This window comes from Electrophorus electricus, chromosome 17 (genome assembly GCF_041902795.1).
Source record: "Electrophorus electricus isolate QZ-2024a chromosome 17, ASM4190279v1, whole genome shotgun sequence".
Taxonomy (NCBI): Eukaryota; Metazoa; Chordata; class Actinopteri; order Gymnotiformes; family Gymnotidae; genus Electrophorus; species Electrophorus electricus.
In genome coordinates this window covers 8,775,001-8,802,453 of record NC_137513.1, presented here as the reverse complement: position 1 = coordinate 8,802,453, position 27,453 = coordinate 8,775,001, and the positions used below count along the sequence as shown (strand labels likewise).

Here is a 27,453-nt window from a genome sequence, read left to right as displayed (position 1 = left end):
GCTTTATAAAGCACCATGAGCCATGCTCACATGCATGCATCTACAGTAAATTCAGTAAGATGAGCATTAACTCACCTGACACAGGTGGATTTCTTATAGCCGTATAGTCGGTTTTATTATAGTGGTTGTATGATACCGTATGAATGTTATTTGGCTTAAAAACCAATTCATGTTTATCTCACTCCCTCTCTTGGTGTCAGGTTGGGATAATAGACGACGACATCTTCGAGGAGGACGAGCATTTCTTTGTGCGTCTGCTGAACCTGCGGGTAGGCGATGCAGAAGGCATGTTTGAGAGTGACGAGGCTGGCCAGGGTCCCAAGGGCCGGCTGGTGGAGCCACAGGTGTCCACCGTTACCATCCTGGACGACGACCATGCGGGGATCTTCACATTCAGCGAGCGTGTAATGCGTGTGAGCGAGAGCGTAGGCACAATGGAGGTGAAGGTGGTGCGGAACTCGGGCGCTCGCGGGACTGTCATCCTGCCCTACCACACCGAGCCAGGAACAGCCAGGGGAGGTGGCGTCGACTACGAAGACGCAAGCGGGGAGCTGGAGTTCACTAACGACCAGACTACGTATGTGTGTGGGGGGGTGTGGGTGCCTTTGTGTAGAAAAAGAGTGTTTTTGGTGTGTGTGTGTGTGTGTGTGTGTTTGTGAGTGGTGAGCTTCTCACTTTTTCCATCTCTCCACTGTTTGCCTTACTCTGTAATAAGGACTAAAGCCAGTGTAGCTACCACTGCTGCTACTGCAAAATGACCTTTACTGAAGGACACTAACCCTAGCTTTACTGAATGTACTAAATGACCTCAGGCCTAGCTTCACTCAGTTATAGCTTTACTGAATACTAGCTTTAACTGAATGGTCCTAACCCTATTTATTGAATTACCTTGCATCTATGTTTACTGAATGACTCCGACATTAGCTTTACTGTAATGTGGAGTGATTATGAGGTGGAAGCTTTAGCTGAGAAGATTGAGGTTAATTAAGAGCAGATCCAAAATCATGGTCATAATAACAGTCCAGGGTCAAAGAGATGTAGGATACATGATGATAAAAAAAAATAAAAAAAACACTAAAAGCAAAAGGAAAAATGGACATGCTAACACAGAAAAACACAGAACACTGGCTAGAACAAAACAATGCTAAATCCAAACACAACACAGGCTAGGATAAACACAAGAACCAAGGCTAGGACTACCAGAGGCTTGGAATAATAACAATGTAAAGCAATGTAACATAACAGAGGCTAGTATAACAATGACCAGCAAACTCAAACAGAAAACACATATATACAACAATGTAATGATGGCTAACAAGGCGCAATCAAAACTAATGAAACAGTGAAAACCAAAACAAGGACTGGAATAAGAATGGAAGAAAATGAAACAATGACACAAGACAAAGAAATCATGGAGAAAAGATGCTAGGGAGGGGCCAATACTCACATTTACTGTGTGACCCTAATCTTAGCTGTAATGAATGACATTGACCCTAGCCGTACTAAATGAATGTAATGCTAGCTTTACTGACTGACTCTAATGCTAGCTCTAATGAATGACATTACCCCCGGCCTTACTAAATGACTGTAATGCTAGCCTTACTGACTGACTCTAATGCTAGCTTTAATGAATGGCATTACCCCCAGTCTTATTAAATGACTGTAATGCTAGCCTTACTGACGGACTCTAATGACATTAATGAATGACATTACCCCCAGCCCTACTAAATGACTGTAATGCTAGCTTTACTGACTGACTCTAATGCTAGCTTTAATGAATTACATTACCCCCAGTCTTATTAAATGACTGTAATGCTAGCTTTACTGACTGACACTAACCCTAAAGCTCCAGACTCAAGCCTTATTTGAGACAGAGTATGATTGAAAACTGAGAAATATATGACCACCTGTAAGTAAAGTGTGTGTGTGTATGTGTGTGTGTATGTGTGTGTGTGTGTGTGTGTGTGTGTGTGTGTGTGTGTGTGTGTGTGTGTGTGTGTGTGAGAGAGAGAGCGCGAGAGAGAGATTTTCAAAGTACACTTTGCACAGATGCTTCTGTCAGAAACATCCTTTTTCTCTGAGTACCTTGAGTACCTTACTGCGATTTTGACACTGCAATTTCCAAATCTTTTACTACTTTTACTACAGTATACTGCAGTTTCTCACCTGGAATCTTCTGGTGTTGGATTTGAAGAGGAGCCAGAAAAAGACAGGAAAAAAAAACAGACTAATGGGGAATTGGGGCTTGGGGGGATAACTGATATACAGGAAGAAGGCGACAGTCTAGACATACACAACAAAGAAAAAGTACACTCACAAAGGGTGGTCATGCTAATTCTGATTGAACTACAATACTTAATGTACATTGTCATACTGGTGACTACTGCCATAGGAGTATAGCCAAAATTAAGCTGTGATTAAACTCCTGGTCAATACATATTGCTGTAATAAAGCCCAACAAAGTATAATGTAACAATATAATGTACTCAAATTTGAATTGCTGAACCACATTTGAAAGTACCTGTTCTGACAGCATGGTCTTATTCAAGCATTCCCTTTTAGCATAATCACATGTTGAACTGTCTGGTTTTTGAAGTGAAATGTTTGAAACCCCTGTTCCAGAGAGCACATTTCTAATCTCATCAAATCCTGCCGAACTATCACTGATTTAGTCTACATTTAGCACTCCTACTGTCTCTCTCCAGGGGTGTCCAGGCTCAGTATGTGATAGCGGTGAATGTATGTTATGGAGCATGTGGTTACTACACTTTATACTATAGCAATGTTCCAGTAAAGAAGGCCACATTAAAGACGTGCTGCTGATTAAAATGGCATGATCTTAATGTAGGATTTGTGTGTGTGTGTGTGTGTGTGTGTGTGTGTGTGTGTGTGTGTGTGTGTGTGTGTGTGTGAGCATGCGCATAAGTATGCATAAGGGGGCGCTTATATCACCTAGTGAATTATTTAGTGTGTCTGTGATTAAATATTGAAACAAGCTCTACCTTTCTGAGGCAGTTTTACGGAGTTCTGGTATGTGTGTGTGGGTTTGAAAGGAAGGAGTAGAGTTTGCTTTTGAGGGACTCTGGCTGAAATCAGTGATCACAGGTTCATCACCCTTGAACCCCCACTCTGTGAAGTATCTAAGAAAAATAAATATTAAATAAATGTGTGTCTGTGCGTGCGTGCATGTGTGTGTGTGTGTGTGTGTGTGTGTGTGTGTGTGTGTGTGTGTGTGTGTGTGTGTGTGTGCGCGCGCACGTGCATGTGTACATGTGTTCAGTCAAACTATTCAGGTTAGGATCATTGATGATGAGGAATATGAGAAGCAAGAACATTTCTTCATTGTCCTTGAAGAACCTCGCTGGCTGAAGAGAGGAATCTCAGGTAGGTGTGTGTGTGTGTGTGTGTGTGTGTGTGTGTGTGTGTGTGTGTGTGTGTGTGTGTGTGTGTGTGTGTAAGTGTAAGTGTAAGCTTTAGCCAACTCTGACCTACTAGTTCAAATCCTTATCAGACTAAAAGCACAAAATGGAGAAGAATACTGAGGGTCTCATTTCTCTAGGTATATTTATTTGGCATAGTAATCTAGTAGAAATATTTATTCTCTATCTCTCTCTGTCGCTCTTTCTCTCTGTATTTCTTCCTCCTCTGTCTTCCTCTCACTTTTGTAGGCCTAACTATGAATATTTTACATGTATAACGATAACATGCGTCAAGTCAATGCAATGGCCACCATATGAACATGAATAACCGCTCTATGTGCTGGTCTTTCCTCCTCAGCTCTGCTGCTGAATCAAGGTAAGGTTTTCCCTCCTCTCGCTCTGTCTCCCAGTCCTGTCATGCCTTCCTGGCTGTGTGCACCTAGGCCTGGCTCAGAGCGCCTCAGTCCTGGCTGGCCTCCACTAATCAATGCGCTTGCCCTTCCTAATCTGGAAGTGGCCTTCATTCCCTGATTGGTTATTGACATCCCAGTGGCTTTTGCATGGCACTCCTCAACTTTCATCATCCGCAGTTTAAAGGACCTCAGAGAGAGCAGCTTCAGGAGCTATGGAATTTACATTTTTTATCACTTATCTTTATCCGAATGCTTCTGTTTATACTGACCCAATCCATATAGTGTTTCTTCATAGATCGGTGCACGCACGCACGCACGCACGCACACACACACATGCACACACACACATGCACACTCACACATGCACACACACACGCACACACACACACAGACACACACACACACGCACGCACATGCACACATGCACACTCACACATGCACACAGACACACACACACAGACAGACACACGCACACACATGCACACAGACACACACACAGACACACACGCACGCACACACACACACAGACACACACGCACACACTCACACACACACACACACACACACACTCTCTCTCGTCCATTCTCCCCTCTCTTTTCCCATCTCTCCCTCTCTTTTGTTATTATTATTTCATTCTTATTGCACTTACAATTGTTTTGCAAATCTCATGGTTATTATTAATGTTTTTTACCTTCAGTTTAAAGAAATTGGTACTTACCTGGTGCAAACTGAAATCTCAGAAGCTTCCCAGCAATGTGAAAATGTGGCGTACAATGAAAAATTAAGTTTGCTTTAAATGCATTGTTACGTTAATATAACATATTTGAACAGATGCTCATGCAGAAATCGAAATATCTGCTCAGTATGTTTTTGTCTCTCTTCTCTCTCGCTTTTGCTCTCTCCTTTCTTTCTTGCGCTTTTTCTTCTCTCTCTCTCAAATCCAATATTGTTATTGGCATGAATTGTAATTAACAACTGTTGCCAAAGCAATTAATTCCCCCCCCACGACCCCACCCCCTCCGCCGGCTTCTCCAGAGGACCCGGAGGGACCGCTCAGTACCGAAGAGGAAGAGGCCAGGCGGATCGCTGAGATGGGCAAACCCATTCTGGGGGAACATAGCAGACTGGAGGTGGTCATCGAGGAGTCCTACGAGTTTAAGGTACCTGCGGCCGTTGAACTGGGTCGATCCCCTGGTGTAGTGCATCGGCGTCTTCAGGAGAATCTGAACGTTAACGCCAAGGGAGTCATTTAGGAGGTAACTGATGTCTTTTCCTAAATAAAAAAAAAGGGCCTTTCAGAAACTAAACTATAAAACATCACATGGTGCATTCACTGTACAGATATAGTCTTGGAGGTTCTTTTTTTTTGCATTAAATAAGGATAATAAAGGTCATACACAGCACATTTATGAGAGACACAACCCCATTAACCAAAAGCTCCAATCAGATTTAATTTGATCTAATGAAAGAACCATGGACTCGCAACAAGTGCAGTTTGTTACCCAGAGCGCTCAACCACAAAACCCCACTCAGTTAGAAAGGCTGGCTGCTGACGGCTACTCCTGCCATGGTCATGTGACACACAGCATGGCCAGAGTAAAAGAATAAGCCGGAATGTGTCCTGTAGCACTATTGGAACATGAGCTGCCTTCAGCATTAGAATTTTGTAAGCACACAGAGTAACTGCTGTGAGGGTTTTCATTCGCTTTGGTCCGTGCATGTAACGGGATCTATTTCATTGTCTCTGTTTCTGTAGCAGTAATTAAGACAAACCAAAAGAAAAAAAGAAGGGGGTTTTAACAATGGGGGTAAGCGGAGCTTAGTTTTATTAAGTTCTTTTATCCTTTTGAACATACGACGTGCCAAAATTCGAATCCTTGCCTGTAAGTGTTTCTCTTGGTTTGTCTTTAGCAGGGAAAGTCCTTGAGTTAGCAGCTCAGGGTCTATATGCAGCACACTGTAAGTCTAAACGACAGGCAGCGTGTAAGAGCTCCCGATGACTGCTGTGTTGTGCTTCGCAGCGGCTAGGTTTGAGGTTGGTAATCCCGCTGACAACAGCCCGTCTGAGAAGGCCCACAGAAAACCAGTGGCAGAGAGCGTGCATGGCTGTTGTCCTTTCATATAGTCTTGTGGCGGCGCGCACCAGATAGACCCCCCCCCCCAGCCCTGAGATTGTCCTTGTGTGTTGTTTCTGCAGCATGTTGGGAGTGTGAGAGACAGACAGTGCTAATGAAGACAATTCCTTTATGTCGCTGCTAGAGTACAGTGGATAAGCTGATAAAGAAGACCAATCTGGCCCTGGTAATCGGCACCCACTCCTGGAGAGAACAATTTGTGGAAGCAGTGACAGTGAGTGCAGGTCAGTCTCACGCACGCACACACACACACACACACACACACTCACACACATACACACACACACATTACAGTCTTTTTCTTTCTGTCTCTTCATTTTCTCAGTCTGCCTTTACTTTCATGTGTTCTTGTTGGTGTGCATGTGTGTCTGTGTGTGTGTCTGTGTGTGTGTGTGTCTGTCTGTGTGTGTGCGGTTGTGCGCACGCACATGTGTAAGTATGACATTAGCTTCACACCATTGAAGTTATTAATGAGAGTAAGATTTACTGTAATGACCTTAATTCTCTTTTCAGTCACTCAGTCTGTCAGTGGTCTTAAAATGAGATCTCATTTAATGAGCTAATGAGAATCACTGCATATAAGCCATGGATTGCAGTCTGACAGGCGCTTTAACAATAAGAGTGTAAGAATGTTGTCCTACTATGAGGCAGGGAATCCTAAACAAATAAAGCATATTATCCTGACAAACTTATGGGATTTTAAAGCCATTCTCGATGCTGTTGAGTAATGATGTTACACTGCCCTCTAGTGGGAAGCTTAGATAAGTGAACTTCTTTTGAGGCATAGACGAGTAAGAATGGTCGTGTACAATCGTGTACACAAACATTAGGTGACGGAGACGAGGACGAAGAGGAGGGCCGTGAGGGTCATCCGCCATCCTGCTCCGACTACGTCATGCACTTCCTGACGGTGTTCTGGAAAGTTCTGTTTGCGTGTGTCCCACCCACCGAGTACTGGAACGGTTGGGCGTGTTTCATTGTCTCCATCTCCGTCATCGGGATGCTGACAGCCGTCATCGGAGACCTGGCCTCCCACTTCGGCTGCACCGTGGGCCTGAAGGATACTGTCACTGCTGTGGTGTTCGTGGCTCTGGGGACCTCCATACCTGGTGTGTGTGTGTGTGTGTGTGTGTGTGTGTGTATGTGTGTGTGGATGAGTAATGAATTTACATTGGCATCACTATAACAGAATGAATTGAGGCACTCAATAGCTTGATGCCATTTAGAATCTATTTATATCTATTGCTTTTAAGTTTTTTTCTCTCCATTACTTTTCTTCTTTCTTTCATTTATATCTCTCTCCCTTTATCTCAGTTCAGTTAAATTCAAGGTGCTTTACTTGCATTAGAAATAATGATTTATTTATATTGCAATATCTTGGGTTACAGAATTTGGTTGGAAAGGTCAAAGGATAATAAAGTTCTCTCTCTCCTTACACTTATCCTCTCTCTCCCTCCCTGCCTCACTCTCTCCCTCTCCCTCCCTCCCTCACACTCTCTCTCCTTACACTTATCCTCTCTCTCCCTCACTCTCCCTCTCCCTCCCTCCCTCCCTCCCTCCCTCCCTCTCACTCTCTCCCTCACTCTCCCTCTCCCTCTCCCTCACTCTCTCCCTCCCTCCCTCCCTCCCTCCCTCTCCCTCTCTCCCTCTCACTCTCTCCCTCTCCCTCTCTCCCTCACACTCTCTCTCCTTACACTTATCCTCTCTCTCCCTCACTCTCCCTCTCCCTCCCTCCCTCACTCTCTCTCTCTCTCTCCCTCCCTCTCTCCCTCCCTCACTCTCCCTCTCTCCTTCACTCTCTCCCTCTCCCTCTCTCCCTCACTCTCTCTCTCCTTACACTTATCCTCTCTCTCCCTCACTCTCCCTCTCCCTCCCTCCCTCCCTCCCTCACTCTCTCTCCCTCTCTCCCTCACACTCTCTCTCCTTACACTTATCCTCTCTCTCCCTCCCTCTCACTCTCTCCCTCCCTCCCTCCCTCCCTCCCTCCCTCACTCTCTCTCTCCTTACACTTATCCTCTCTCCCTCACTCTCCCTCTCCCTCACTCTCTCTCTCCCTCTCCCTCTCTCCTTCACTCTCTCTCCCTCTCTCCTTCACTCTCTCTTCCTCTCCCTCACTCTCTCTCTCCTTACACTTATCCTCTCTCTCTCCCTCACTCTCTCTCCCTCTACCTTATGTCTCTCACGTAATGTTCTAGGTTGACGTCTTTGTCTTTTAGTGTCCATTTTCAATCAGTTCAGTTTTTGAATTTCATTCTAGGGCAAACTAAGACAGCAGTGTGGAATAACAGCAAGGCCGATAGCAGTACTGTAACTGTGTTCAGAAGATTGATGAAGAGTCGTATATTGCTCCATTTTAATTTTTAGTCTGCCATGAATGACTTGATTTTTTTTTTTTAGTTCAATATTCTGTTTTTTTATTATCTTGCTTAGTTGTTGCACATTGTAACTGATAATAAAGATTTTCTCTCTCTCTCTCTCTCTCTCTCTCTCTCTCTCTCTCTCTCTCTCTCTCTCTCTCTCTCTCTCTCCTTCCATGTCTCTCTTCCACTCTCTCCAATAGACACATTTGCTAGTAAAGTGGCTGCCATTCAGGACCAGTACGCCGACGCCTCCATTGGCAACGTGACGGGCAGCAACGCCGTTAACGTGTTCCTGGGCATCGGGGTGGCCTGGTCCGTCGCCGCAGTCTACTGGTGGATTAAGGGCGAGCACTTTCGGGTGGATCCCGGGACGCTGGCCTTCTCCGTCACCCTCTTCACCATCTTCGCCTTCATCTGCATGGCCGTGCTGCTGCTCCGCAGGCGACCATCGGTCGGCGGGGAGCTGGGTGGTCCGCGACTGCCCCGCCTCCTCACCACGCTGCTCTTCCTGGGCCTATGGTTTCTCTACATCCTCTTCTCCAGCCTGGAGGCTTACTGCCACATCGAGGGCTTCTAAATGCTCCCGGAGGGACGGACCCTGGGGGCAGGCCCGCGTAGGACGTATGTGGGCCATGGATATTTACCATTCGTCATATGGATACTTCGGAACTAAACACACAGTCGATTAAGCACAGTCCAGCACAGGCACTGTGGCAGAGATGTTTGGCTACTGAAGTACTGAAGGCAGAATTAGAAACTTCTTTTTTTAAGTACATGCAAGTACTTTAAGTCGAAGGAGAACAGTCTACTCACACAAACACACGTGTGCACACATTAGGTTGATTGCACACCTATAAATGCACAGTCATGGCCGTGTAGAATATGTATAATACCATGCAGTTTTCAGTGAGAATCTCAAGATCAGTGACATAAAAGATACGTGGACAGAAATAAACATGGAGAATATGGAGAAGTAGGTGAGGCGTGAGAGAGAGAGAGAGAGAGAGAGAGAGAGAGAGAGAGCATTTTAAAGTAAAAAAGAGGTATGGGAGGAATTTTTAAAAGGAAGTACATGGAGGAACTTCAAAGTTTACAAGGTTAAAGCAGGTAGTGAGAAGGCAAATGGCCTGTATACAGATAACAGAAGGAGAGAAAAGGTAGCCTACCTGGTCTCAGTGCACAGAATCATGGGTTTGAATCCCAGCTGATAAAATTCAGAGACAAGGCCCTTATCCCTGCAGTCAGAAGCGTTTAGAAGGAATGTTGTCAGCTGAATGTCATGATTTCAAAAATGAAAAAAGTCATTCTCACTCTTATTTTATGCTGGAGGTGTGGAAAGATATCTTTTTTACTTGTATACAGATATTTCCAACTGGATAAAATTGCTTATTCTTTCCAGCAAAAAAAGGAGACAATTGCTGAGTAAACAAACAACATCTTGAAGAATTCTGAGCTCTTGAGACTAAGGAATAATGGTGGTTCACCACTCACCAGGATGGAAACTGCAGAAACATGTTAACACCGTGGGACATAGATCCAAGCCAGTCTGTGAACCATGGGTCTGTGAACCATGTCTGTGTAAATAGAATCTATGCTTCTAAAGCTCAGAGCACATCAACTCAATGTTCTGCAACCAAACACACACTTTCTGCATTGTCTCATTGTGCCATACCGTTTTGGGAATTATCTAGAATGTTCTATCCGAGTCTTTTTCTTGGATGTTAATTTCCTGAACATTCTAAAGCCAACTAGCAACTTTGGAGAGTGGTGTGTGTGTGTGTGGGGGGGGGGGTGTAAATGTTCGTTGCAGGACATTGGGTTGTGCATGCTGAGTTGTACATGTTCTGCTCTCTTTGCATGCAGACCTGAGGAATCTAAACTATGTGGAGTAGAGGACAGAAAGCATGTGGTCTGGTGAGACAGGAAAGCTTTTTTCAGATCGCTTGCATCCTTTTTTAGTGTATCTCAACAAAAAGAAAAACCTTACGAAGTCATGTGATTGAATCACTAAATTCTTCCTGCACCCAACTTCCCTCCACATTGGATTCTTCTTCTCTAACTGACATCACAAAAGTCATTTGGAGCTCGTAGATTAATGCACTCCTCTCTATGACACCTTGATCAGTTCTCATATAAAAGAGCTCCTTCTCTCTCGTCGTTTTTACATATCGTCTTAACTCCATGGTGGTTTCCATGAGACTTCCTTTCCACGGCCTCATACACTGTCACCATCATCTTCTCTCCTGGGCACCTAGTTCTGACGGCCTGCCCTGGGCCGTACTGGCCCAAAAGGGATGTAAATATACTTTTGTGGTTTCATTGATTTACAACCTGCTGTCAGTGATGCAAATCATCATGTAACAATGCTTGGTGACCCATTAAGGCGCCTCTAATTGCTTCTCAAGAATCCATTAAAAATCTAATTATACATGTCTATGTGGAAGGCTGTTGCTCAACATATCTGTGCACGAAGAATTCTTTTCCTAGTCCATCAGACTTCTAATCGCTGTAGCCAGGAAATTTTTCATGAACTAAAAAAATGGCCTTACTGCGTCATTCAGTTGAATAAACTACCATTTAAATTTATCTTCTTACTTCTCAAATTGCATATGACTTTTATAGGGTTTTTGTTCTAATTCCGTGCTACACCAAACATACTGCTGAATTATGGTCAGAATAGCAGGCAGTTAGCCACTTGAATGTTTAACAGCTATTGTTGCTAAACTGATCAATGATGGTTAGTGAGCCTCATTAAATAAGTCAAGCCAATTTTTGATTTCATATTTTAGCATATACATTTGAAACCTGGCACCTTTTAAGCATGATTTAGAATTACAAATTGAGTGTTGATCAGTCCTTTCCAGAACTGCTTTGTGCTCTTCTTGGAACCATGTGGTCTACTAGGTATCAGGATTATTAGTATGTGTATGAAATGAGGATTCAGGGTGGTTTTAACTGTTAGGCCTGATTTTGTTCATGGTGAAATGTAGTTTGTGTCAGAACGTTTGCCTGTGTGTTAGACTAGGCTGTTTTCTCGGGTAGTGTTTTATATGTATGTAAGGCTGGCCTTTTAGCTGTGTGCAGGGTTACCTGTTTACCTGTGCAGTATGTTAGTGTTTTACCTTTAGAGTAGTTGGTAGACATGCATGAAGGAGTAAATTGTGACAGAGATAAAATGGCATGGTTTAACTCTGAAGACATGCATGGGTAGTCATATAATGTTTACAGTGTTCATTTAGTTAAATGGACAATTTAGTGTGCTATATTGCTCTGGACAGCAGACTCTCTGGCTGTAATAACTAAAGACTTCAGCGCACTGGGGCAAGGATATATGTAGGTGATTCCCACCTTACAAAAACTTAACCAATATCATCAGCTGATTTAGAGTCAGCAGTGTCCTATTTATAGTATTTAATTCTTATTCATAAAGTCCTGTGATGGTCACTGAAACTGCAGGTAGGATGCCCCATGATTAAACCTGAGTTTAAAGATAGTATGAATAATGTGCATAATAATAAAACAAACTTTGCTGAGTGTCCTGTTGCATCAGTGCTATCTAACCCTAAACCCTGACTCCAAGTCCTAAACCCTTGCCCTAACCATTAACTATAAACTACATTAACTAAATTAACTATTAACTAAAGCCTAAACTCTAATCTCTAACCATGAAGCCCATTTCTGCTTGTGCCAGGCTGGGTCTTTGAGGAAGTGTAATTCCTTATGATTTCTTAAGCCCATAGCCATGTTGAGGGTATATCTGCATCATAGAGAGAGATAATAGTTTTTGTGATGAAAAAGAAATCATATAGTTAACCTTATGAGCGCTTTAAGTGCCCTTTACCCTTTAAGGGTTTTCTTTTTTAAAGAAGATTGTAATTTTTTTGCTTTTAACCAGTACTCTTTTACTTGATTCGGTAGCATCAGTGTATAAGTAGACAAAAATAATAGTTTTTTTTCAGAAATATAGATGTTTTCCCGGGTGTCACCAGTGATGTCACCAGACAGACGCGTTGGGCCAGATTCATAAACTTGACAATAACTGCTCTACACCAAACACAATGTGCAACCCAGTATTTCGTTCCTATTCATAAAGTTACTGTGTCAACCAATGTCACCTTGCCGCTGTGCTAAATTCACCTGTGCCAAAGGGGAGTGCACAACATAATCAACATATAAACAAGGCTGTGCATATTAAACACCCAGGTCAAGAGACAAATAAATGAATAATTCCATTTGTGAGGCCATTGGTATGCTGAAAACTGCCAGTTACATAAAATGTAATGCATTTGTAACTTTCACCAAGATGGAAACTGGTTGTGACATTTCAGCCTACTCCTAGTTTTGCAGTTGCAAAGTTTTGTCATCTTGCTCCCTCTAAACAGACAAAAATGTGCCTTTTAAATAAATGTGTCCATCAGCTTAACGGGTGCATGTGCAGAATGTTGTTGATGACTTGGATGTGTAACCAAATATCGTTTGAGCAAAGATCAATCCACATTGCATCTTACTGAGACATTGAGTTATTTTTGCAGAGCATTGTTGTATTATGGATCACTAGCATCATTTGCAAATGAGGACAACATGCGGTAGCACAATATATCATGCAAATGGTAGAAAAAACGGCAATCAGTACATTTATGAATGAGTAAACGTGATACCATGGTACTATTTGCTGTTAACATCACGTTTAATCTGGCGGTAGGTTTAATGAATTTGGCCCATGAAGTGTATGCATCGTGTACAAATCCTGGCTAATTATCACTATCCAACAATACCATTTCTGAAATTATCAGCTAAAAATACCTTGAATCAAGCGCTAATTAGATAAAAATGTATTTTTTATTACATTTTGTGGAATCTATTTTGTTGCCTTACAAAGATTTTTGTTTTATTTGTGTAATGAATGAGAAATGTGTTTGTTTTGTGTTAAGCAAACCTGTGTTTATTCCAGGCACAACAGAAATCAATATGTATTGAGAAATAGTTTGACACATTTGCAATATCAAAAAGCCTGTCCCAACTCCTCAACCCTAACCCCACGTTAAATGAGCACTTCACATTTCCCTATTGATAATCCAATCCTGTGGTCAGCTGTTTTAGAGTTTGGTGTAGTGTCGCTGCTTAGAACCACTGGTTAAGCAACTTAAACAGGCACTGCTGAAAATGGGCACATTGGAAGAAGCCTATGGGATCCTGGGATCTACAGTGAGCTATTATTACTGATCAACTGTCTATATTCTTAAAATAACTGCTTTAAGAGCATGTGCAATAAGTCAGAGGGGTAATGGACAATCCGGTTATGAGGATTAATGGAAAAATACCACAAAATCCTGAAGAAAAAAATAATACCAATTTTAAATGAGGACATTAGGTTTTTGAGGCATGTAAACCATGCTGTATCTTGCTAGGTAAGTACAGAATTACCTCCATGTAAATGTATATGCGTATGTTATTACATTGTATTGCACACTAATTGCACTCTCCTGTGTAACAGCCATCATATAGTTTCATTATCACAAATGCATAATTGCAGTGCAACAATCTTTATCAACGTTTGATGTAGTTGGTGCAGTGCACAATAGTATTGGCCGAATTGGCACTAGGGGCATATATAACAAAACTGGACTGATCAAAATGTAGTCCGAAATACAATATTTATTGTGGGATTGTTCAGTAGATGCGGTAATTATTAAGAAAGCGATGTTGCGTTTTCACGTCCTCATTGTCTTTGTTGAACTGGTCAAATACATTTTAGTGACAGTTTAAACTCATCTGAGAAACTGCTCTTCCCCATGGTCTTAGAGGGAGGCATGTTTTTCCACATTCTGCTTTACTGAGTTTACAATAGTCATAATTTATTTCTGCAGAATGTCAGATGTTTACTATTTGTGTCACATGTTTACTCTAGAGGAATTTGTAAACTTTAGAATATGTATTTGTAACATTTCCTTTAGAAACTCAAAAGGTAATTTTAGATAAGGGAACTCAAACTTTACAGAAGTAATGGTTTTGATAAATTTGATATTTAGATACACTTACTATGTTCAAAAAGAAACCATTGTATGCACATTGAACTGAAAACCAAACTGATAATACTCTATTTGTATAATTCTCTCTATCATACTCACAATTTCTTTAGTGTATCTTCAGTCCAGCAACTTTTACTGTTAGTGATTTGTCCATGAATTATTCACTGAAACTTTTTTTTAAAGCTTTATAGGTGTCATACACTAGAATATATTTTCAAATTGATTATAGGTTCAAATGTTCTGATCTTTTCTAATAACAATGGCTTCGATTAGGAAATTTCTTACACATAGGGCCAACCAAATTCTATTTTGTTAATTAATTTATTGAGAAGAAGCTTATCTAATTGTGAGTTATATTATTAAGTTCCATTTTCCGTCACAACTGTCTTTGTTTTAATTTTGCAATGTTTGTTTTGGTTAAATAAGGGATTTGAGAGCATGGGTCATTGCTGTGTTTAAATGTAAGGCATTAAATGTAATATTCCAGTTCCACTGAGATGGCTGGCATTTGCCATCCATTGAAATGTAAGTTTGCTTGGTAGAGATTTAGATTTATATGCCTCAGATGTGCAAAATGCATGAAGTCCTGTTTGTGTGCATGATCTGTTATCTGTGTTCATGTTTACATTTTAATAGCATTTTTCATTTTGTAACAGTCAATGGTCTTGTTGAACCATTAATTCTTACACTTGCATTCAGATGATTAAAAAAGATAAAATGGAAACAGTTCAAGCTTTCATTACCACCTAAAAATAAACAGAAAACTATGAAAAGTGATTATTTTAGCTTATCGCGCATCCTTGTGTGTTTTCATGGTGCCTCTATGTTGAAATCTGATGTGTCTGTGTCTAAGCCTACATCCCTGTGGTCTTGCAGTCTCTGTGTGTTTGAGGACTTTTGATCTGTGACTCCTTCTCTGCCTGAAATTTTCCTGAGAATAACAGTTTAAAAATGTATACATTTTTAATGAAGGAATAAAAACATAAGGTAATCAGTATTTCAAGAACTTGGCATGATGTGCACTGGGTCGGAACGAAGATTATGATGATGATGATGATGATGATGATGAGGATAATAATAAATAATAATGTAAGGAATTAAATTTACCTTATTGAATGTAATTATAATTTACTTGTTTTAAGCACATCTTGTCTCTGAATATATTCATTAAAACCATATGTATCACAATCATGTCAAGTCTATTTTATTGTCCTGTAATCCCAAAATCACTGATTTACATGTGTGCGGTGTGCCAAACTAGTTGCATACAAGACCTTGGTGCGACCCGAGGCAGAGGCTGTGTACACAAGAACACACACAGTGCAGATAATCTGGAAGTTATTACATGAATAGCAGGATCCAAAGCTACACTGTATGGTCTAACTGGACAAACCAGTAATGCAGCATAACAAAGCCTGCATACCGTTACACCACAGATCCTAAATGTATGCAAAGTTGAACCAACTGGCTGGGCATTGTGCATGTGATTTGCACAGCTATTTCCATATGAGCGCACAGAAGTAAAATATATAGAAAACAGCAAACATAGGAGTCAACCCAGAATTCCCTATAGTGTCTGAATGCTGTCATTCATCTCTTTAGGCACCCTTTAACATCAAAATGCTGTGAACATTGGCAAACCCTGCACTAAACAAACCATCAATAAACTATTCAATCAGTCAGAATGACTGATAAAAAAATGTTATGGATCTTTAAGATGGTGACCTCTTAAAAGAGGAGAATTGGACCTGCCCTTATATATAGATTTTTTTTTTCCGTTTTGTTTTCAGCTCTACACAACAGAGCAAAGCTCATAAGATTGGGAAAAGGCACACAGTAGAATCCTCATAGTCACAGAGAACCACAGGGCGAGAGCTAAGGGTCTGTAGACATCTCTTTCACTCGTCAACATCTGTGTCCCTAAATCTCAGGTTTGCTGAAGACCTTCTTTCCACCGTTCCAGTAGAATAATGTCTTCTGATCAGAGACAAAAGTTTTGTTCAATGTGTACAGTATTATGCAATCAAAAATTGTGTGACCAATCATGTGTATGCTCAAGGGGAAACATACAAATAGGAATACAAATCCAGTTACTGATCAGCTTTCCAGTTGCAGTTATTTGGCCATGTCCATAAATCCAGCTTTGCATATTTTAGCTTACGGCTGTAAAATGGTGTGAGGGTTGGCATGTTCAACTTGTAACAAATGTATTAGTTGAAAATTAAAAGCACATATTTACTTGCTTCTTTTGCATTAGTGAAATGTCATATTGTTACAAGGTGCAATTTATATTTTTGAAACACAAGGTTCATATTTGCAAATGATGATTTAGTCTGAAATGACTAGGTTATGTTATGTTTTATATTTACATAGCTTAGACTTAGAAAATATAGTCAGTTTTTCAACAGAGCTAAGGGATCATGCAAACCTTTACAGTAGGCACTGATGAATTGAAACGCATGCCCTACCTAAGACTTGTCTGTGTGTGTGTGTGTGTGTGTGTGTGTGTGTGTGTGTGTGTGTGTGTGTGTGTGTGTGTGTGTGTGTCTGAGTGTGTGTGTGTATGTGTGTGTGTTTGTGTGTGTGTGTGTGTGTGTGTGTGAGTGTGTGTTTGTGTGTGTGTGATTGTGTGTGTCTTGGACCATGCCTTTTGAAGTGGAGGGTCACCTGACTATAATGCTCTCTGACTACTTCTACAGCTGTTCAAGCTGAAAATGCTGAATATTTCCAGCTTTACAACTTAACTCTAAGGTAATGAAGAGCTCTTACCTGGCTGAACAATGTAAAGAAACAGGAAGAACTAAGTAATAAAGAAGTAAATGAATCTCTCTCTCTTTCTGTCTTTTTCGCTGTTTGTCTCTTACCTACTTGCTCTTCTTTTGGTACCATTCTGATCAAGAAAAAAAGAAATCCATAAAGTCTGGATGGATTTGGTTTAGGATTTTATATGGCTTTGTCTGAAAGCAAAAGTAAAGGCATTATCAATAATGTGTGTTATGTTTGGCTAAATATAAATGACCACAGCCTCTGCTGATAATGTAGTGTTTACATCAATTTTCATTAAATTAATATTCAGAATTTTCTCCTTTTTTCTTGTTTTCTCACACTGTTAGTTTGGAATCAGTGATTGCATGTGTCAGTGAATAGACTACACAACTACTATCTGGTAGCACCAAGAAGGGTATTAGAGAGTACCAGCATCACATCTTTATCTAAAACCCACACAAAGAGAAAGAGAGAGAGAGAGCGCACACACAGAAAGAGAGATTTAATAAATTCCTTACACTCACAGAATGCTTTTTTTAACTATTCTGTATTTCTTCAAAATAAAAGCTCCAAAAATGCTTAATTAGAACTGAACTTGTACATATGTAGAGCATGAATAACTTCACTTTGAAAACATGTTTGTCACCCCTAGCTCTTTGTCTGTTTAAAAGGTTGAGAAGCAGAGGCAGGATTATTTTGTTGTGAAACAAATCTGTACCCTTTATTTGGTTCCTAATCTTCACCTCTGCTACTGACCATCCAGGAACGTTTATTCTAACATTTCCTCCGCATTATGGCAAAGCACCTGAGAGCTTATGGTGTGATGTGTGGATGACCTGAGGTTTTGTGCCTCTGTTATAATATTTTGTACACGTTATTTGACTAAATACAGTATGAAGAATAGGTGTGGGTTATTGACAGACTGGCTATGCTTAGTCAGGCAACATAGGAACAGAGTTTCATAGTTGCTTCCCCGAGCCCCCTGTGGTCACGCCGGCACACGTCGCCACCGACCCACTGACCGATCGGGAGTAACCTCGAATCACAGCACGGTGACATCAAGTGCCGGCCCCCAGGCACGCGCCACCCATCAGCGTCCAATGAGAAGCGCTGGATTCGCCGCCTCACGCCCACCTGCGAGCGTTTGCCATGACGACGCGCCGGCAACTTCCTGACCTGTGCGCGAGGACATCAGCACGCAATTTGCCACTGACGGAATTCATTCAAGCGGCAGCGCACTAACAGGTGAGTTTGTAGAAATGTATAGACGCGCACTACAAGCTTCTTGGAAAATATTCTTACGTGCAAAGTTTGTATATTTAGTTGCATTATCTGTTTGGAGGTTTTTAACGGAATGTTTTAGGGGGTTTTTTTTTGGAGTTGAGTGGAGAAAAGAGTGTTTCTGTCTTCTAGTGAGAGTAGACTAGATACAAACGAGCGCAAACTCTCGAGCACGTTTTCACCACGAGAATAAATATAAGCCTGCTTTACTGCGCCCTTCTCATCATCATTGCAGTCATCGTCTTATATCTGTGTTAATGTCACGCAGCCTTGAGAGACAGAACTGGTTCCTGATTACGCCTTTTTACGTCAGAGTAGCAGTGGCGCGAGACCGTCTGTCGCTCCAACACACAACCAAACTTTCAGACTTTTGATAAAACTATTCCAACTATGAGCCAATGCACTGATATAGTCACATTTGTTTTCCCGTTTGAAATGAAATCAGATTTTACTACACAGCTCATTCATTGTTATCGAACGTGGTTCTTACGAGCTATTGTTTAGACGCAATGCATAAACTACCCCAACTGGTTTGCATATGAGAGTGCGTTACAGACGCGCACGCACACATGAACGTGCATGCACAGATGTGCTTTTTTGTGTACTGATGGGTTCCCCAGTCTGCCGCACACCTCCTCGTTGTTTTGGGTCGCCTACCGTTTGCTATTGCCAAACCTCTGGCTGACTTACGTTCACTGATAAGCAACATTAAGCTGTAGTCAGCGGTGTTTGCAAGTAGATCATGATTGACTTCATTGATCATCACGACTGCCAAGCCCTTACTGTGTACTATCCTTTATAATGAACTATAAAAGCATGGTTTCTTGGGTTTGGAAGTCTGACGGTGCCTTTATACACTGAGTCATCACTTCATTAGGTTCTGTACACTGGCTCTGTAGCTGTATACAAAGTAAGCTGCCATACCTTTTACACTCAACTTGTAACTTGGAATCCACCATTGCTGACCACACTATTGAATCCTGTAGCAACAGTAGACTGTACTGAAGTTCTGTACTCTGTTAATGTTGTGACATCCTTTACTGGCCTCCTGAGTCACACAGAATTGAACCAATAATAAATGCTTTTTTTTGTGAAAATGTTTGAATTTTGCACAACAGATATATGTGCATTTGTATATGTATACACAAACTATCCAAACATATTTTGCCCTTTTTAGAAATGACATTCATTCACTGAGTGAAATTGTACAGCTAAAGAATAGGTGTACCTAATGAACTGGCATCTGCATACAGTTGGTGATTCCCATAAGGTCAAGAGACTGACTGACAGGCAGGTAGATTTTTCTTCAGTGATTTACCTCTAAAATTATGAAACTGCTGTTTTCAAGTTTAAACTCTCTCTCTCTCTCTCTCTCTCTCTCTCTCTCTCTCTCTCTCTCTCTTTCTCTCTCTCTCTCTCTGTCTCTCTCACTCTTTCTCCTGATGATTGATCCATCTCTACAACAACCAGGGCTTTAATTGTCATTTAAGTGCTCTAGCAATGCCTGTTTGTGGTGACTGTGCTAAAGAACGCTAATACTGTGAGTTCAGCACTAAGAGCGAATACATGCTTTCTCTCTCTCTCTCTCTCTCTCTCTCTCTCTCTTTCTCTCTCTCTCAAACACACACAAACACACGCGCATATGCACATACAAACACACACACACACACACACACACACATGCACACACACATGCACAAATGATAATGATGGGCTCTGCAGCCCACACGTAAGACACAAAGGCTCAGTCATAGAGAGATACACAGAGACACAATGGCAATATTCTCTCTTTCTCCCTAATCACTCTCACTCCCTGTCTCACTCACACTCTCTCTTTTTCAGTAGCGTATGCAGGCGTGCACATTGCTGTACAAAGATTCATTCTTTGCAAACAGGAAGCAAATAATGCATCTTTCCTCCTGCACAGTGATATGGCTATTTCTGAGAAACTATGTAACATTCTGTCACATATTAGTTCTTTCAGATATAGCAGTTTTAACACTTTTAATAAATTGTCAGTTACAGTTGATAAAATTAAATGGGACAACACCCTGATTAACATAAAAAATTTCAACATTTATTCATTTGAATTAATTTGTTAATGATTAATAATTATAATTAAGGCCAATGATGGTGAAAAGACCAAGATTCTTGGACCAAGGAATTGTATCTTTGGTGCTGGGTTGGACAGAGAGCCATAGGCCTTCGTAGGCAGGTCTTTCCAAAGCAAGAGTTTGGATTTCTTACAATGAAATGCCAGTCTTAATCAACATATCCAGACAGTTTGCTCAAAATAAGCCATGCTGAGCAAATGCCATACCTTGTACCAGACTGAAGAGGGGGCCGAACATTCCAGGTGCATGTTGGGGAACAGGGCATGCCTAGCTCATGCATGTTCAATAGTCTTTGGTTTTGCAATGGGGGAAAAGAATTTCTGTAGGACATACGAATATATAGGATCTACCATAAATCAATTAAACAAAGAAAATCATATATTTACTACCAATTTATACTTCCTGGTTTTAGAATGAAGTTTGTAAAACAAATCCTGGGATGGGTAGAGCAATTGGATAATTAACTTAATTATTTTCCTAATTTTTAGAAGTTACGAACTACTAACTTTAATATATTGTCTAATTGGTTCATATAGGATTTCTATTGAACACAACTTGGAGTGATTAAGAGAACTTATTTGTTGATTATTTGATTATTTGTTTACAATGTGCATGAGGTAAGCAACATACAAATGAAGTGATCTGGGTGAATAATTAAAATTAATAAGGAACAAGTAATGAACACAATAATGAAACAATAGACACTTATCAAATAATAGCAGTGAACAAACAATTTGGAGATTATATTACAATAACCATACATTACTGGCTGATTATCATTTGACATCACTGTAGATTAAATAGCAAGTTGTTACTTTGTGAATCTGTGGGAAAGAGAAACATATATGTCTGTTAACTTACTTCTGTGGGATGAGAAAAGTTGTTTGTCCTGGTAAGTGTTTGAGTCCGATTATGGAAATTATGGTCACAGATCCTTGAAGTATAACCAGGCTGGTAAGAGCTTCTTGCATTCCAATCTGTGGGTTTTATGAACCCTAAGTAGGACCAGAAAACCAGACCAGAATGATGAACTAGGCGATTTATGGCTTTTTTGCTCAACATCAAGGCACCAGCGGGGTCCTGGGTCCTGTCCATCGTCCACGGGTGAGAGAAAGCCCACTCTGACCAGGTCAAAGTTTCATCAGGGGAATAATTTGTAGTCTGTCTTCACTACACAGGACAATTTATTACTGCTATCACAACAGTTTAGTCTAATAGGAAAGAGACATAACAGGATGGTGATTCAAATGTTGATTATTTTCTGGTTTCTTATTTGGTAGTGGGCATTCGGCAGGGGTAAATGTAATTAAACTTGTATGGGGGGTAAACCTTTTTGAGGGGACAACCCCACCCTACATGAGCTTTGGGCAGATGAAGTTCATTAGCCTTTGCTGGTAGTCTAGGAGAAGGACTCCCAAGTCAAACCTCCACTGTCTTGCAGCTGTACCCATATGCAGAAGAGTTAGAGGAGTAAACCCTAGCAAAAAGTCAGGAACCAGAATTCAGAAGACAGTTGTTGTTTAAACTTCATGTTAGCAACTTCTGCAGCATCACTGCTTGACACTAACTTCTGCATAAGATGGGAACAACTGCAGAATACTACCTACAACACTGCAATGTCTACCTGTGGGAAGAACATGGTCAAGTCTATCGATTGGTTTGTGGCCTAATCCAACAGATTGTTATCTCTGATCAAAAAGAAAAGGACAGCAATCGCAGCCTTTAAGTCCTCTTCTAGTGAGAAGACCCTGCTGATGCTGCAGGCTTCTCAAAGCAAGATCCAGCAGGCTGGCAGGTGGTGTGCCAATGACTACTGGGTCCAGCTTTGTTCTAAGATCAAACCGGAAAACAATGGGACAAGATCAAGCACGCCATCAGACAACCACAGAACAAGATGGCCTCACTGAAGTGGCCCAAAGGACCAAACAACACAGACAGTTGTCACTGAGAAAGCCCTGAATGACACTGAGACCTTGCCAACCTTGTCTGAAGTTGCTGTAAAGATCTGTAAAGATCTTCCAATGCCTGTAAATGTTGAGGCATTGGAAGCAGCCTCCTCTGGGAAGGCTTTGGGAAAGGACCGTTAGGTACAGTGTTAAATGATAGCATCACACCTTATATTTTCCAGGTAGTTATCTTGAGTGGAGGCCGGCTGTGAGCTGCTGAAAAATGGTCTTTCCCATTTCTTTGTCTGAGAGGCTGGGTGAATATTACCTTCCCAGATTTTGGGTGGGCTGGATGTCAATTTGGAGGATGCACTACCCACCGATGGTGAAGGTGACTCAGTCATTACGCTTCCCTTTCCATAGAGAGGGACTTCTTGACTTGCCTAGCTTGAATTTCATCCTTACTCAGGTGTTCAGCTTGTGAAGTCTTTTCAAGAGCCTAGACATGCATGGTGCAGTTTGCAGCAAGAATGTGATGTCCACATCGAACCTTAAGATTCTTGAAGAACACTGCTCCTTCCCATTACTTCTGTTTACACTGTCGCTGCATCTGCTCTGCCCTCCTCCAATTATCAAGCATTTGTTGGATGTCATTCCAGAGCCTTCAAACCTTCAAGCCTCTTTTGTGTCTACTGTGTATTGAAGCATATGAACTGTACAAAGTAAATAATATTGGTTTAGATTTTTAGGCTTAAAAATGGCAAATAATTATAGTTACATTGCGAGACCCTAAATCAAATTTACATCACAAGCTAGTTGTATAGCATAAATATTACATTTTTATATAAATATCACATTTATATTACATAAATATATCAGTTGATATATCAGCTGTGTATGTTTTGATTGATGGAGCTGGGAAGAAGCAGAATGTTGAAGTAAAAGTGAAACATGTTAGGGGCATATGGCAGTACTACAGTGATTTTGTGTGTTCAGTGCAATAACAGAACAAAGGGTCCTGCGAATACAGTCACAGTTGTGTTTTAGGTTTCTTTTTGGGATGTGGGGGGTGTGAGTGTGCATGTATTTGTGTTTATTTTCTGTTTGATGTTGACACTCCAGTATTCATATTCATCTCAGAGCCAATGTGCTAATATAAAATCAACCGGTATGACTTAACTGACCCTAAGTTAGAATCTGCTGCTATATCAGCGCTCAGATGCTGTGTGAACATCTTTAGACAAAAGCAGAAGGAAAGAAAAGGCACTGCTGAAAGGCTGCTGATTTCATACAGCGCATGCTCAGATCCAGCTAGGCTGAACACTTGTACACACCAGAGTGTGAGGTGTGCGTACTGCAGAGTGTGAGGTGTGCGTACTGCAGAGTGTGAGGTGTGCGTACTGCAGAGTGTGAGGTGTGCGTACTGCAGAGTGTGAGGTGTGCGTACTGCAGAGTGTGAGGTGTGCGTACTGCAGAGTGTGAGGTGTGCGTACTGCAGAGTGTGAGGTGTGCGTACTGCAGAGTGTGAGGTGTGCGTACTGCAGAGTGTGAGGTGTGCGTACTGCAGAGTGTGAGGTGTGCGTACTGCAGAGTGTGAGGTGTGCGTACTGCAGAGTGTGAGGTGTGCGTACTGCAGAGTGTGAGGTGTGCGTACTGCAGAGTGTGAGGTGTGCGTACTGCAGAGTGTGAGGTGTGCGTACTGCAGAGTGTGAGGTGTGCGTACTGCAGAGTGTGAGGTGTGCGTACTGCAGAGTGTGAGGTGTGCGTACTGCAGAGTGTGAGGTGTGCGTACTGCAGAGTGTGAGGTGTGCGTACTGCAGAGTGTGAGGTGTGCGTACTGCAGAGTGTGAGGTGTGCGTACTGCAGAGTGTGAGGTGTGCGTACTGCAGAGTGTGAGGTGTGCGTACTGCAGAGTGTGAGGTGTGCGTACTGCAGAGTGTGAGGTGTGCGTACTGCAGAGTGTGAGGTGTGCGTACTGCAGAGTGTGAGGTGTGCGTACTGCAGAGTGTGAGGTGTGCGTACTGCAGAGTGTGAGGTATGCATACTGTAGAGTGTGAGGTATGCGTACTGTAGAGTGTGAGGTGTGCGTACTGCAGAGTGTGAGGTGTGCATACTGCAGAGTGTGAGGTGTGCGTACTGCAGAGTGTGAGGTGTGCGTACTGCAGAGTGTGAGGTGTGCGTACTGCAGAGTGTGAGGTGTGCGTACTGCAGAGTGTGAGGTGTGCGTACTGCAGAGTGTGAGGTGTGCGTACTGCAGAGTGTGAGGTGTGCGTACTGCAGAGTGTGAGGTGTGCGTACTGCAGAGTGTGAGGTGTGCGTACTGCAGAGTGTGAGGTGTGCGTACTGCAGAGTGTGAGGTGTGCGTACTGCAGAGTGTGAGGTGTGCGTACTGCAGAGTGTGAGGTGTGCATACTGCAGAGTGTGAGGTGTGCGTACTGCAGAGTGTGAGGTGTGCGTACTGCAGAGTGTGAGGTGTGCATACTGCAGAGTGTGAGGTATGTATACTGCAGAGTGTGAGGTATGTATACTGTAGAGTGTGAGGCATGCATACTGCAGAGTGTGAGGTGTGCATACCGTAGAGTGTGAGCTATGTATACTGCAGAGTGTGAAGTATGTATACTATACAGTGTGAGGTATGTATACTGTAGAGTGTGAGGTGTGCATACCGTAGAGTGTGAGCTATGTATACTGTAGAGTGTGAAGTATGTATACTATACAGTGTGAGGTATGTATACTGTAGAGTGTGAGGTATGTATACTGTGGAGTGTGAGGTGTGCATACTGCAGAGTGTGAGGTGTGCATACTGTAGAGTGTGAGGTGTGCATACTGCAGAGTGTGAGGTGTGCATACTGCAGAGTGTGAGGTGTGCATACTGCAGAGTGTGAGGTGTGCGTACTGCAGAGTGTGAGGTGTGCATACTGCAGAGTGTGAGGTGTGCATACTGCAGAGTGTGAGGTGTGCATACTGCAGAGTGTGAGGTGTGCGTACTGTAGAGTGTGAGGTGTGCGTACTGCAGAGTGTGAGGTGTGCATACTGCAGAGTGTGAGGTGTGCATACTGTAGAGTGTGAGGTGTGCGTACTGCAGAGTGTGAGGTGTGCGTACTGCAGAGTGTGAGGTGTGCATACTGCAGAGTGTGAGGTGTGCATACTGCAGAGTGTGAGGTGTGCATACTGTAGAGTGTGAGGTGTGCGTACTGCAGAGTGTGAGGTGTGCATACTGCAGAGTGTGAGGTGTGCATACTGCAGAGTGTGAGGTGTGCATACTGTAGAGTGTGAGGTGTGCGTACTGCAGAGTGTGAGGTGTGCATACTGCAGAGTGTGAGGTGTGCATACTGCAGAGTGTGAGGTGTGCATACTGCAGAGTGTAAGCTATGTATACCGTAGAGTGTGAGGTGTGCATACTGCAGAGTGTGAGGTGTGCATACTGCAGAGTGTGAGGTGTGCGTACTGCAGAGTGTGAGGTATGTATACTGTAGAGTGTGAGGTGTGCATACTGCAGAGTGTGAGGTGTGCATACTGCAGAGTGTGAGGTGTGCATACTGTAGAGTGTGAGGTATGTATACTGTAGAGTGTGAGGTGTGCGTACTGTAGAGTGTGAGGTGTGCATACTGCAGAGTGTGAGGTGTGCATACTGCAGAGTGTGAGGTGTGCATACTGCAGAGTGTGAGGTGTGCATACTGTAGAGTGTGAGGTATGTATACTGTAGAGTGTGAGGTGTGCGTACTGTAGAGTGTGAGGTGTGCATACTGCAGAGTGTGAGGTGTGCATACTGCAGAGTGTGAGGTGTGCATACTGTAGAGTGTAAGCTATGTATACCGTAGAGTGTGAGGTGTGCATACTGCAGAGTGTGAGGTGTGCATACTGTAGAGTGTGAGGTGTGCGTACTGCAGAGTGTGAGGTATGTATACTGTAGAGTGTGAGGTGTGCATACTGCAGAGTGTGAGGTGTGCATACTGCAGAGTGTGAGGTGTGCATACTGCAGAGTGTGAGGTGTGCATACTGCAGAGTGTGAGGTATGTATACTGTAGAGTGTGAGGTGTGCATACTGCAGAGTGTGAGGTGTGCATACTGCAGAGTGTGAGGTGTGCATACTGCAGAGTGTGAGGTGTGCATACTGCAGAGTGTGAGGTGTGCATACTGTAGAGTGTGAGGTATGTATACTGTAGAGTGTGAGGTGTGCGTACTGTAGAGTGTGAGGTGTGCATACTGCAGAGTGTGAGGTGTGCATACTGCAGAGTGTGAGGTGTGCATACTGCAGAGTGTGAGGTGTGCATACTGTAGAGTGTAAGCTATATATACCGTAGAGTGTGAGGTGTGCATACTGCAGAGTGTGAGGTGTGCATACTGTAGAGTGTGAGGTGTGCGTACTGCAGAGTGTGAGGTATGTATACTGTAGAGTGTGAGGTGTGCATACTGCAGAGTGTGAGGTGTGCATACTGCAGAGTGTGAGGTGTGCATACTGCAGAGTGTGAGGTGTGCATACTGCAGAGTGTGAGGTGTGCATACTGCAGAGTGTGAGGTATGTATACTGTAGAGTGTGAGGTGTGCGTACTGTAGAGTGTGAGGTGTGCATACTGCAGAGTGTGAGGTGTGCATACTGCAGAGTGTGAGGTGTGCATACTGCAGAGTGTGAGGTATGTATACTGTAGAGTGTGAGGTGTGCGTACTGTAGAGTGTGAGGTGTGCATACTGCAGAGTGTGAGGTGTGCATACTGCAGAGTGTGAGGTGTGCATACTGCAGAGTGTGAGGTGTGCGTACTGTAGAGTGTGAGGTGTGCATACTGCAGAGTGTGAGGTGTGCATACTGCAGAGTGTGAGGTGTGCATACTGCAGAGTGTGAGGTGTGCATACTGTAGAGTGTGAGGTATGTATACTGTAGAGTGTGAGGTGTGCGTACTGTAGAGTGTGAGGTGTGCATACTGCAGAGTGTGAGGTGTGCATACTGCAGAGTGTGAGGTGTGCATACTGCAGAGTGTGAGGTGTGCATACTGTAGAGTGTGAGGTATGTATACTGTAGAGTGTGAGGTGTGCGTACTGTAGAGTGTGAGGT

The 27,453-nt window shown here is 42.5% G+C and overlaps 2 protein-coding genes across 8 annotated transcripts in view; both read left to right on the top strand.

Annotated features, from left to right (window-relative positions):
- Positions 1 to 15,544, top strand: part of slc8a2b (solute carrier family 8 member 2b) — an 86,152-nt gene extending 70,608 nt beyond the window's left edge. For 4 of the 6 annotated variants that reach the window (XM_035534138.2, XM_035534139.2, XM_081699992.1 and 1 more), the window contains 7 exons: positions 201 to 577; positions 3,281 to 3,384; positions 3,778 to 3,795; positions 4,820 to 4,992; positions 6,092 to 6,191; positions 6,798 to 7,076; positions 8,528 to 15,544. In XM_035534138.2, the coding sequence (XP_035390031.1) occupies positions 201 to 577; positions 3,281 to 3,384; positions 3,778 to 3,795; positions 4,820 to 4,992; positions 6,092 to 6,191; positions 6,798 to 7,076; positions 8,528 to 8,904 (1,428 nt within the window). In that variant the 3' untranslated portion in view covers positions 8,905 to 15,544. The remainder of the gene's footprint in view (positions 1 to 200; positions 578 to 3,280; positions 3,385 to 3,777; positions 3,796 to 4,819; positions 4,993 to 6,091; positions 6,192 to 6,797; positions 7,077 to 8,527) is intronic. The other 2 variants (XM_035534141.2, XM_081699993.1) reach the window with 2 other exon arrangements.
- Positions 15,545 to 18,263: 2,719 nt separating this feature from the next.
- The window catches only part of acsl3a (acyl-CoA synthetase long chain family member 3a), a 28,252-nt gene continuing 19,062 nt past the window's right edge, over positions 18,264 to 27,453 (top strand). For both annotated transcript variants that reach the window (XM_081700258.1, XM_027025477.3), the window contains exon 1: positions 18,264 to 18,367. The gene's annotated coding sequence lies outside the window, so the exon portion shown is untranslated. The remainder of the gene's footprint in view (positions 18,368 to 27,453) is intronic.